The sequence below is a fragment of the Nematostella vectensis genome, chromosome 7, assembly GCF_932526225.1.
Source record: "Nematostella vectensis chromosome 7, jaNemVect1.1, whole genome shotgun sequence".
In the NCBI taxonomy this organism is placed as follows: Eukaryota; Metazoa; Cnidaria; class Anthozoa; order Actiniaria; family Edwardsiidae; genus Nematostella; species Nematostella vectensis.
Genome location: NC_064040.1, coordinates 9,930,619 through 9,942,715, shown reverse-complemented (window position 1 = coordinate 9,942,715; position 12,097 = coordinate 9,930,619). Strand labels below are relative to the sequence as shown.

Below are 12,097 nucleotides of genomic sequence, written 5' to 3'. Positions count from 1 at the left end.
GTATAGATGACTGAAAGTTAGTTATTAGTTTACCAAAAGCGATGGGAAATTGATCGAGTTTGCCGGGAGTTTCAATTTTTTGACTTCTCTACTGGGGATAAATTGGGAACTACGCACTACAAATTTCTAGGTTTGTGTTTAATAGTTTAGTTACATCACTTCGTAATATCTCTTTTAACTTGTTTTAGTGTAGGCGGAAGCAATATATCATTTCGTTTGATAGGGTGGCCTTCTTGAAGACCTTCAAAAATTGCAAAGCCGACTATGTTTCAAGTCGTCTCGCGGGGTATTGGGAAAAGTTTTCAATCAGCAATAACCGCGCCTCGGATGAACCTCATCAGCTACGGTAATGCCACTGCGCAAAGCTAACTGGATGAGCCTATGAAAACTGATCTGATTATTAATAGTGAATTAAACCATGTGGGATGCTATTTTATGCAAAGACAGAAAGTAGCCGAAATAGGAGGAAAGTGTTAAGGAGAACACAAAAAAAAATTTAAAATTGACTTTAATTAAGAAAATAATAGGGATTGGAACCAAACAAATGTGTTCTTGTTCGCGCGTGCGCAGTAGCTGACTTGTAACTTTTTTTTTGAACAATTACCATTTTGGCTTTTATTTAAAGTTACTTTATTTTGACTGTACCTTTTAAGTTAAATATACAAGGAAATCAACATTTCCAAATCTAAAATTTGTCGTCATTCATATAATATTATACCTTTTGGGTGATTGTGTGAGTTATTTACTTGAGTCTTTTTGTTAGATTCGCGCTTGTATCGGCGCGCAATAGTCGCTTTATTCCTTTAGTACTGCACGATTCGTTTATGCCCCAGAATTTTCCCAAATGATTATAGACTTTCACAGGTGAAGACGGATCGTTCAGCTTCGCGCACATTTGACATGTCCACGGCTCCGAGACTTTAACCTTGAAATGCCTCCTCCAACGAAAATACTCATTATACGCCGTATCATTACGATCTAGGTAATCTAAATACTCAGCTAGAGCTTGGACCGAGGAAAAATCCAGTATATTGATAAAAGACCCGGGTATAGCGACCTTTGAATCGTAATTTGATCCTCCAAGGACTATGGGGACAGCGGTCGACTCAAGTAGTGTGTACCAGTATTTTTCCGTGACGTAGTCAACGCAGTTTTTATTTTCGAAAGCCAAGTAGAATTTGTATTGATTTTTAATCCTCCAGCAGTTACCCGACGCCTTGTCGCAGTGATGTGACTGGTTAAATTTTCTCCCACATGGACCATACACATCGACTTGGATGTATTTCAACAGTTCGCGCACGACTGTCTCCCGAAGCTCTCCACAGTGACTAACCATCCATGATACGAGCTTGTGCTTCCCCTCGGCGTAATTCCGTTCCGAATTCGACATGTCTTCGGGTTTTAATCGACTATAGTAATTATACGGAACAAAAAAGTCCGAATCTCTTCGGTAAGTCATCGTCCAGTTGAACAGCCCGTTATAGATAGCTGGGTCGTAGTACGTATAATGTGGGTTTTCATGCATAAAGTATACCCATCTTTGAGTGGGAGTTCTGCTTGGTAGAATTTGTTTCATTTGTGTCATCGTGAGCATATCTCTTCCATGAAAAATAACTGCATTGGCTTGCGGCAGATCGGACTTGTTGTAAGAAATCCGGCAGTTGGACACAGGACACAGTTTATCATCCCAATGTATGAAATCGTACGTGTCTTTCATCCCCTTCCACGGCATTCGACCGAAAATCGGTGTATACAGAAGTACAAGCTTTGTCTCTACATTTACATCCGAACCCTTCACTCGCTGTTTTTTGTAAATGCCTTTTTCGGCACTTAAAAACTCTTTCTCGACAATAACGGTTTTCCTTGCGACATTCATCGCTTGGATTTGTAATTTATAAAGCACAATAACTGTGGTAGATATATAAGCGAGAAAAAATATTAACATCTTACGTCTCATTTTTAAGTGAAGTTCACTGTTTCCGCTACGAGAAACTTTTTGAAATTATAAATTCAGCGCTCCTAGGTAACCGAAGTTCGCCCGGGAAAACGCGACCGCGTGTCAATTTCAAGATTACATCCAACACAGTAAAAAAAAATATATATTTCAGCCAAATTCATTCGTTACGCGGCCTCGGCGAACCCAAAATCCTTGTCTCGTTCACAGGGAGCTCACCTCTACGGTTTCAATAAAGTTATAGTTGTTTTTTAGCTTTGCGTTGTTGATTATTTTTAGTGCGTGTGTGCGTTTGAATCTCTTGTCTACTTTTTCGGGGGCCGGTGATTTCCGGCGCTTTTTCATTGGTTAGCGGTCTAACGGCCGTCTCGACTGCGAAATGGAGAAATGGAAGCCCGCTCGTTTACACGAACCGTTTAGGGAAGCCAGCTCAGTCTACACGAACTGCTCAGAGAAGCCCGCTCGTTTACACGAACTGTTGAGGATAAAATTTTAGGAAGATCTCAAAAGTTCGGCACTCCCATCGTTTTTATTAAAGGCCCGTTCGCCGACACGCTGACACGAACTGTTTAGCGATGACATCCACCAATCTTACTCATCCCATCGGGTTTCTTTTCTCGGGGCCCGTTTGCCTACACGAACTATTTAGCGATGACATCCGCCAATCGTTTCGCCACATCTCGGCCCTCGTCCCATCGGGTTTTTCTCGGGGCCCGTTCGCCTACACGAACTGTTTAGCGATGACATCCGCCAATCTTTTCGCCACATCTCGGCACTCGTCCCATCTATTTTTACTGGGACCACTCAGCGATTCCATGTTCTGTGAACACTGTTGAATTCGCTTTAAAGACCTTAAAATAATAACAAGTTGCAGTTAAAAATCTCATACCTTGACACTGACATAAGATCTGTGGAAAATAAGCGTGTGCTGACTTGAAAATATTTTTGCATTTTTTGCTCAAACAAGGGTCATAGGAGTAAAAGGAAATTTATCGTCCTTGCCTTGAAAACAATATAGGAAAAAGAGAAGCGGTCGAAGGCCGGGAACCTGTGGCGATATGCGACTAGCGCGCAAATTTGTTTATCACCGAAAGCACGTATAGCCTATATATACGCGAAAATATAAAAAAATAAAGCATTTTTTTCCAGATGCGACGCAGGCTAAAAGCACGTATCGCTATTTCAATTCTGCTTCTTCTTCTATGTTTTTTTTTTTAAGTAAAACGCATTGTTTTGAGAGAGAGAAAAAGGGACGTTTCACGTTTTTCGAGAAAAGGACGCTTTGATTAAAAAAAAGTTTTTTTTTTTTTTTTTTTACAGCTATATGGTGTTTTGCCTCCGGGTTAGAGTAAGGAATAAAAAGAGTGGCGCAAAATATTGTTTATATTTGATAAACAATTACTCGCTCGGCAACTTAAGAAGCGCGAATCATACTTGATGTATTGCTTCCTGTTGCCAGGCAACGCCTTTAAGGTAAGATCAGCCAAATGTTGCGCGACCACGCCAACTGTTAGCTTCAGTGTGTCCCGGATGAAGGGGAGATGGGCACGCAAGCGCTTGTAGTTGGCTCTTTGTCGCGAGTGCAGTTCCTTGTTTATCCACTGTGCGTGGCGCTGTTTGACGGCTGCCAGGACCTTGGAGTTGAAACAAGACTCGTGTGTTTAACAAGAACCGTCGGAGTTTGAAAGAGGGGGGAGGGGAGTAAGGAGGGGGGGGGGGGGGTGAATAGGGGTATGTAAATCCGCCGATCCGCAACATTTTCGGGGCAAATCCGTGGATCCGCAGATATTTTTAGATCCGCATGGTTTGACAGATAAACAATAGCATCGACTGAAATTCATTTAAAATCCGAAATTCGACCGTCAAAGCAGTCAAAATCCGAAATCCGTGCCCAAATTGTCAACAGATCCGTGATCCGCTGTATTTCCAAAATCCGCCAATCCGCTGAAATAATCATCAAAATCCGTAATCCGTGAGCATTTCGGGGCTGAATCCGCCGATAAAGTGTGTGTACTGTTGGTGTGGCGGGGAGCACCTAAGCATTTGAGCACCAGAAAATGTCAACCACTTCACACAAGCTCGATGCTCTAGTAGATCCGGATTTAAAGTAATGAAACCATCTTATTTGACATGATGAATTCAGAGTGGAATCTTTTATCTAAGGCACAAAAGTAATTAAAGGCACAAAATAAGGCAAAAGTTATGTTAGGCACAAAATAAGGCAAAAGTTATCTTAGGCACAAAATAAGGAAAAAGTCTGGCACAAAATAAGGCAAAAGTCGGTTCGCGCACATAACCTACGTAGACGTCGTCTCAAAATGTTTATGAGCTCTACATAAACTCACCTGTTCTGCAGTTGCGAGGCAGCGATCAATGATAGAACAGAACAAGGAGACGATTTCAAGCTCTGGGCGAGTCCTGTACAGGGTAGTTACTCTACCAACTAAAGCCGCTGAAACTATTGAGTCATATAGATCTGTACATGACTTCTCCAAAGGTGCTGCAAGGGCATCGCTTATTGAGTTAAGTGACACTCGGGAAGCATTCGAGACTTGTCGGGTGATGGCCGAAGAGTACCCGGAACCGACTCTGTGCAAGTCGAGCCACAATCGGAGAACACTCGGGGAATCTGCTGACTCGGTAACAAAAGAGCCATTATCAAAATCCTCATCTTCTGGGATAGGAATATTCTCAAATTTCTCAAAAAATTGTAGGAACTTTTTGATGCGCCTTTTCAGTGCCTGTATTGGGTGGAAAATCGATTCATATTTTTCTGCAGCATCTAAAATTGTACCAATGACTCCGTTACTAAGATTGTCAAGCAGACCGCTTTGAGTCTCTTTTGAAGATTGTCTGTCTACAATACTTAAATAACATGGATATACTGTCGCAGTTTCGTCTTCATATCCTGAATTCTTTGACTGCGACGTACCAATTGTTATATGTTGTTGTGTTTCCTGTTGCTGTTGACGATGACAAGGTGGTGGGTTCCCCTGTGGTTGCTGCACATGCTCAGAAGCACAAGTGCGATGCTCTTGCTCCCTACCAGTGTTTTCATTCCACTGAAACCCATCGCATTTCCTCATACTAGTAACTTTGCTACCTCCAGACTTCAAATCATTATCATCAATAGCTTTACTACCCTTGACTTTCTTGTAAAAGCGTATGGCGAACGCCACACAGACACACAGGACATGGTTAGCAAGAAGCTGAGGGAAGTCGGTCAGACTAGCTTCACCATGACTTACGCGATCCCGGACACGTGGTCCGTCCGGATAGACCAGCATGTCCAACAGAATGTCCATGTACGTGTCACCAGCTGCACTTCGAAGAGAGTTAGTCGTCCCGTCTGGTAGAGTCTCCGCTAAAATCTTACAAAAATTAAAAAAAAAAAAAAGTTGTGAGATGCTATTTGATGATATACCAGACAATGTGCAATATAAAAAGTTTGTCGTGGCACAGGCAGCCCAGGCTAGAAGCTGGCTCTGCACATATTTTTTGCTGTAAATGACAATAAAGTAGTAGTGTATGTAATGGTTTGTGATGTGTTTGTGACGCGATTTAGGGTTTAATAATTTTGAAATAATTTAAAATTTCACGATTTTACCATAGGGGAGCCTGAGTCGAACACGCTCGCTTTTATTATTTTTTTATAATGTGATAAAGTATCCATTTCCATCGGCTGTTTTTAGGAAGCCAAGCGATATTTTTTATTAAATTTGGTAGGTTCTTTAAATGTATCTATCTTTTTTTAGAATAACAAGGCACTGACATTAAGATGCCGTGATTAGAGTGTAGCGCTGTCTGCTGTGAGTGCTCTAGGTGCAGTAGTACCTCATCAAATGTAGTGTAGAGTGTAGCGCTGTCTGCTGTAAGTGCTCTGTAAGTGCAGTTGTTCACACAAGCAAACACTTGACGCAAGGCGTGTTCCAGCTGAGGAAGCAACAGGGTGACCATCAATTCAAATCTGCAGAGGATATTCACAAGCTAGGTCAGTTATTTTAAAGTTTTTGGGTTTGGGACATGTGGAAGGGATGGGAGGAGGAGAAAGAAGGATATGCCCTTTGCTAAAGGGCTAGTGTTTTAATGTGTGCAGAGGTTATCTACATTTAGCCAGGTTAGTTTTTGCTTGTTTGGGCCGAAGCAAATAACAGGGGGCATTGTTACCAATTAATCAAGTACGATAGGATAGATAATTGGTGGTTATGTTTCTTGTAATTGTGGTTCACCCTGGCCTGCAAAAACTGAAGTCTTAAAATAGGGGGCAAAACGGTTCTCTGTTATCCTTGGTTACACCCAAATTTGCTCAATGATACACAAAAACAGAGAAAATGTTATTTTTTTAAACCATTTGACTTCGTAAACTAAAAAATATAACCAATTTATCTTGCATGAGTAGTGATTTCAAACCTTAGTGGAACATAGCATCTAAATACTATTCAAAATGTTAACTGTTTGACCTTCTCAAATTTGCATTCTGAATTCACCAGCAGACTTTGTTTCCGGTTTAGTTTGTACATGTTGTTGTTACAAGTCATGTGTCATGTATTAGTTTTTTTTTTTTTGCTAGGTGAATGCTCTCTGAGCCACTATGCCATCTTTTAATTTCTTGGATCCAATATACCATTGTTATTTTGCTGTCCTTTCTCATCCCTCCCCTATTGGCCTCTGTTTTTTTTACATTTTCATGGCCATTTAAAAAAATAACTCTGAAATTGGGAGCTTCACAAGACTTGCTTTGGAATAAAAAAAAGAGCATAGGAAATTACCACAGTTAACCACTCTTTTAAACCAAATGCATAGGGGAAACCAATACCATTCCTATATTAATTTCTTCCACACTACATGTCCTATTTTGAACAGTAGTGAATTAGGCGTAAAATAAATTTCAAACCTTTGATGTTCGAAGAATTCCAATGCCTTTATCCATATAGAAGTCATATTTGATGAGACAAAAGCACTCCCTGAGACCAAGCACTTGATGGGAGTTAACTCTTTAGCAGAAAGAGAAGGAAAAACCTCATAAAGCAACGACTCCTTTGGGAAGAGTATCAATGGGCGTGGAGCTGAGCCTAAAGTGATGGCACAACTCTCTCTTAAGGTTCTTCCCATCAGCACAACAAGGTAAAGAAGAGTTATGGCATACCTTGAAAGAAAGCAAACTATCGGTGAAATATTTCTTGGGGCATAAAATATTTTATGTTCAGTCATACAAATCATCAGATCACTTATTTTTTGCTACTTACAGTATATTTGTGTTATGAAGTTTCTTTCAAATTTAAACATACATTTTAGTATCCCAAACTTTTTTTTTCCATATTAAAAAATGTTATTGTTCTGGGGAAGAACAAATTGTTTCTTTTCAAGAACCATCTAAATGAAAAAATATGATCATAATTATCATTGTCATTATCAATATAAATATTTTTTTACAGTTTACAACTGAAATCTAAATGACTTCAAATCGAAGAACCCCCAAGATAACCACACATTGAAAACAAAAAAAACAAACTTGCAGCTTTCCAAATAAGGAATTCATTACTTGGATGGACATAACTGATTAATATGATCATAGTTAGTCTACTAACTATGATTTGATTGATAGTTTTCAAACTCAGACATGAGTTCTTTGAGGAACTCCTGTTAATAAAAAAAACTTTTGTTTTTCTTATACTGTGCCCATAACAAAGTCACTTACTTGCGTGGAATCTCAGTTGGCACCACAAATCCATGCCACAAAACATTCCGCAAGTTCAAGCTCCCAGGTGGGCCTATCAACATGCGAAGGCATTGCATCACATCTTCATTAAACACTTCCTCTAGCTCTTTTTTATACAACAAATCTTTCAGGTGCTTTGGGCATTGTGAATCTTTACTGTGCATTAAATAAACATCACCCATGCAATGCTCAAGAGATGAAGTGATCAACAACATGGCGGTCAGTAGCAAGATATGGTCCCCAGACTTGATAAATTCAAAGCATTCCATTAGTTTATTTTCACAGCCAGTCCATCCTACATCCTTTCCATAATTGTCAATAAAACTCTCAAGGGGCATTTGCAACAATCTTGAGTCAATTTTCTTGCAAATTGGAAGGAGTCTTTTGATGTCATCTTGAAAATCATGTAGTGCTGCAATCAAAGCAGAGTTAGTATGCCCAACTTTTTATGTCTGTCTGTCTGTCTGTCTGTCTGTCTGTCTGTCTGTCTGTCTGTCTGTCTGTCTGTCTGTCTGTCTGTCTGTCTGTCTGCCTGTCTGTCTGTTATTCTCTGTCTATGCCTATTTATCTTTGCATCTCACTAACTTTCTGTAACAAATGGAGAGCTGACCACTCTCCATCTTATTTTACTCCTGCTATAACTTATATTATGCCTACCATTTCTGTTTGTTCCTCCGAGACGAGCTAACTCAACTAGAATTTCGCCATCAGAGCCAAATCCTCTGCAAATCTCAGTCTTAGATAAAGACTCTTCAAATTCTCTATCGAGCTCTACTATCATATGACGAACATTTGCGGACAAAAAGCTCGTCATATTTGCTTTCATGTGATTGATTCAAGCCTAGAAATCCTATAAGTTAAACAAAATACAAAACACAAAGCACAAATTCTAATTCTGTTCAGAGGCCTGGATCCCCACCACAGGATGACCGCGTCATGGCTAGTCCCATTCCCTTTCGACCAAAGGTCCGAATTCAATTTCGAACGAAAAGCTCGAGCTAAAACTGGAGGCTTTGAAGACCGGTAAATCCCGCTGCAAAACTCAAATCGTCTGACGTGGCTAACACTTCTTTATGATGTGTTTATACTGTTCACACCTCCTCGTCTATTTGTCACAATTATTTTGAGATTGTTGAAACAGGTAAGTCGCGAGATTTCACGCCGATCGCGTTAACTCAAGGTGTTCATCGTTAATTGCGTTTCATTCGTTGAAAAACTGGGAAGTCATCTTCGATCTCATAGCCCTACGTTTTTGTTATATCAGTACAGTTCACCCGGTGTACTTTGTTATTCGTGTTCTGTTTGTTTTCTCGTTAAGAAATGGGGTTACTCGAGAGATAAAGAAACTCCACAGCTTTTAATTTTGTGTTTAATACTGTGACAATACTGAAATCATCACCACCTTTCCATATTTATTATATAGGAAAAGTATCAGTGGACATTCGTATGTTTTTATTATTGACGCCGTTAAGTTTCCTCAAATAAATTATATTGTAAGAAAAAGGGATTATTCGAAAAAACACGTGCTTTTTGTGCTTTTGGGTGCATAGGGAGAAATATTTTGCATAATATTGTGCATAAATAGTGATTAATTATTTACACTGATGTTTTCAGGTTGTTTGATATGGCCTCAAAATTTCCAGAGAAGTTTGCAGCAGGAAGAGGACGGGCATTGCAAGCAATGAAATGCATGCCACTGGAAGCAGAGGTACAATAACCTGTTTGAAATATTTCAAGTTGAAGCTATATATCAAAATAAGGAGTCCAGAATTTTATTATAATGTCTAATTTCTTCCATTACTCTTCTTTAGAAATTTGCTAGAAGGAAGAAAATGCAAGAGCTATTTATCAAAGGTGAAGTATCTCTCAGGGTAAGTAGTATTTGTTGCATAGCTATAGCAGGCCTCAAATTATTGGGGTAGGGGGCACGATACAGAAACATAAAGAAATATTATGGGGGCACAGCCATGCCCCAACTGGTTATTACCTAATTTTTTTTTAATGGGGGCGCATGTTTCCCCAGTGCCCCACCCCTTGCTACTGCATTGTGATGGTCAGATCAGATGGACTGACACCCTCCTTCAGGTGAAAGGAGGACACCAAATATGAAAGTACTTAACCAGAGTTAGAGGAGTTAGCCAGCAACCTCTTCTTGAACCCTGTGAAAGGGAAAGACAGGAAAAATATGGTTCAATTCCTCATTTGACCCTTGATGGATTAGGGGATCACCTTGCTTGAGAAACCAACCTTAAGCTCTAAAGAGGTTAGATCTTTTTTGTATGTCATGCATTTCTATGATTGTTTAGGACTGGGGTTGATCCACACTGAAAGTTATACTAAACTTTATACTAAAACTTAATGTATACCATAACTGAGCTAACATGATCAAATTTTTGTGTTTTTTTTTTTAGGAAGAAATCCCTGAAAGTCTACTACGTCTACAAACACCACACTCTATTAAAAAATCTGTGAAAAGAAAAACATCAGAAGATGGGAAGGCATCAAATAATTCTAACATGTCCAAGAATATGGATGACAAGGCTTCCTCAAGAGAACCTGCTTTATCATCAACAGTGAAGCCTGAAATAGGAAATGGAATTCATCATAAGGGAAAAGATATATTGAATTATCAAGATACTGTAAAAAGTGATTCAGTTGCTGTTACAAGAAAAACTGAGGGTGCAATAAGCAGTAACACAAGGCCATTACGGAGGCCAGAGAAGGCAACAACTAAATCAATGAATGCCATTAAGTTTGAAGACAAAGAGTCTGTGCCCATCTCTACAAAAAGCAAGATTAGATTGACACAAAAAAGCAAGAAAGAAAGTGGTGATGACGAAGGTGCCATTGGCCATAAGGCTTGGCTTGAGTGGGAGAAAAAGGTTGTGGTTAAGGGTTCTTTGGATGATGATGACCTGCAGGAGATTGCCATAGTGGAGGACAATGATGATATCAGTGATGTCATAGTCCACCAATACATTGATGCCTTGCATAAAAATCAAAAGAAAAAAGGGCTTAAACATAACAATAAGATCACTCCAAACCAGGTGCAACAGCTAAGTAAGCTCAAGTCAACTTCTAACGCCGACTGTGTGCGTGTAGCACCTGGCACATTGCCTAACCCCCCTAAGGGAGATGATAGGTGGGGCGGAGTAGAACTGAAGTCCGTCAGCGCACCCTCAGGGTGGGGCAACCTGGAGAGTGATGGGTTGAATCGGTACAATGACGGCTCGGCTTGTTGGTCATCACAAAGTAACCCTTACGGTGGTGTCAGTTGGAGTAACTGTTCTTGATGAAATGAATTAAGATCTGATTGTGACTCAAAGTTCTGACAATGAAATTGCCAGCATTTTCTTGGTCAAGCACCAAAATATCTTAAATATTCTTTTTAATTAAAAAAAATCTGTCTTGCCTTTTCAAAGTTTTTTTTATTATTTTATTGCCAAAGGACTTATAATAGACTTATTGGCAGATCAAGACTATAAAATGGATGGATAATAAAAAAAACTTCAAAATTCAAATAAATGGGGGTAGATGGGCAACCAACCCCCTGGATCTTCCCTTGACTGCTGTTATACACTCCTTTTTTAAAGAAATTTTAAAACTAACTCATCTGTATTTTATTTTACAATACAATTTAAGGTAATATCTTAATGGTTTTATCTGTATTTTTAGCTACAAAGTAGCAGAATAAAGTCATAGCAGGACAGTTGTGGAGTTTTGTAGTAGTTATTTAATTGCAATAAGCGGTGGAGGGCTAATTGGGATGCTTTTCCGCAGCCTTTTATTAGAATTTCCTTTCCGTTTCGCACATACTTAAATTCGCAGTTTTCGATTCGCTACCTTTAAGACTTGCAGAAAATTAAATATAAGTCTTTCATTGCCATAACGCCCTGAGACGCCTGTAAAATATAGGCCCAACTCCAAAACGTCAAAAATGCAAACTAAACATCACCAGACCTGGATACTCATAGATTCATCCAAGGCATAGACGACTTTCTAAAGCGCATCTAAGCAATGTAATAGAATTGACTCTTTTCTCAAAATATCAACCTTAACCCATTGACTCCTGGCTATTTTTGAGCTGAATTTACTGAAAACAGATACCTCCCCCCCTATTCTGAGTTTTATACAGCCCGTCAAAGTCAAACACAGCTGCACCTAGTCAGCGGTATCCAAGCTTTCCAACAGTGCTTTGCGGTCCCCACTTTTAGTCCCTCCTCGTTGTGCTGAAGCCAGCACAAGTTGATGGTTGCTTGTATTTTTCATCAAAAATACAGCTATGAGCATATTAGGAGAGTGTCTCAGGACATCATGAAGTCTTTTGGGGCATAATTGAGTGCTTTCCTTTCGGATATTTGCAAAGGTGGATTCATGATGATTTTTTCTTGTTTGGCTTTGCCTGAATGAGAAAATAATTTTCT

The 12,097-nt window shown here is 39.6% G+C and overlaps 3 protein-coding genes and 1 non-coding gene across 4 annotated transcripts; 1 reads left to right on the top strand and 3 right to left on the bottom strand.

Annotated features, from left to right (window-relative positions):
- Window positions 1-228: 228 nt before the first annotated feature.
- On the bottom strand, window positions 229-367 carry LOC116602336. The gene has a single exon (XR_004290387.1). It is a non-coding gene; the product is annotated as a U4 spliceosomal RNA (small nuclear RNA).
- A 246-nt stretch (window positions 368-613) lies between these two features.
- On the bottom strand, window positions 614-2,655 carry LOC5518931 (alpha-(1,3)-fucosyltransferase C). The gene has a single exon (XM_001638860.3). It carries the CDS (start codon window positions 1,955-1,957, stop codon window positions 743-745), a length of 1,215 nt encoding a protein of 404 aa, XP_001638910.3. The 5' UTR covers window positions 1,958-2,655; the 3' UTR covers window positions 614-742.
- On the bottom strand, window positions 2,227-8,499 carry LOC116602305 (endoplasmic reticulum membrane-associated RNA degradation protein-like). The gene is made up of 7 exons (XM_032363686.2): window positions 8,331-8,499; window positions 7,653-8,085; window positions 6,849-7,100; window positions 5,789-5,921; window positions 4,300-5,325; window positions 3,389-3,588; window positions 2,227-2,805 (listed from the first exon to the last, which is right to left on the bottom strand). The coding sequence occupies exons 1-7, from the start codon at window positions 8,497-8,499 to the stop codon at window positions 2,676-2,678; spliced, it is 2,343 nt and encodes a 780-aa protein (XP_032219577.2). The 3' UTR covers window positions 2,227-2,675.
- Window positions 8,500-8,638: 139 nt separating this feature from the next.
- LOC5518933 lies at window positions 8,639-11,382 on the top strand. Its single transcript, XM_048730048.1, has 4 exons — window positions 8,639-8,814; window positions 9,288-9,381; window positions 9,485-9,544; window positions 10,085-11,382. The coding sequence occupies exons 2-4, from the start codon at window positions 9,298-9,300 to the stop codon at window positions 10,964-10,966; spliced, it is 1,026 nt and encodes a 341-aa protein (XP_048586005.1). The 5' UTR covers window positions 8,639-8,814; window positions 9,288-9,297; the 3' UTR covers window positions 10,967-11,382.
- Window positions 11,383-12,097: the final 715 nt, after the last annotated feature.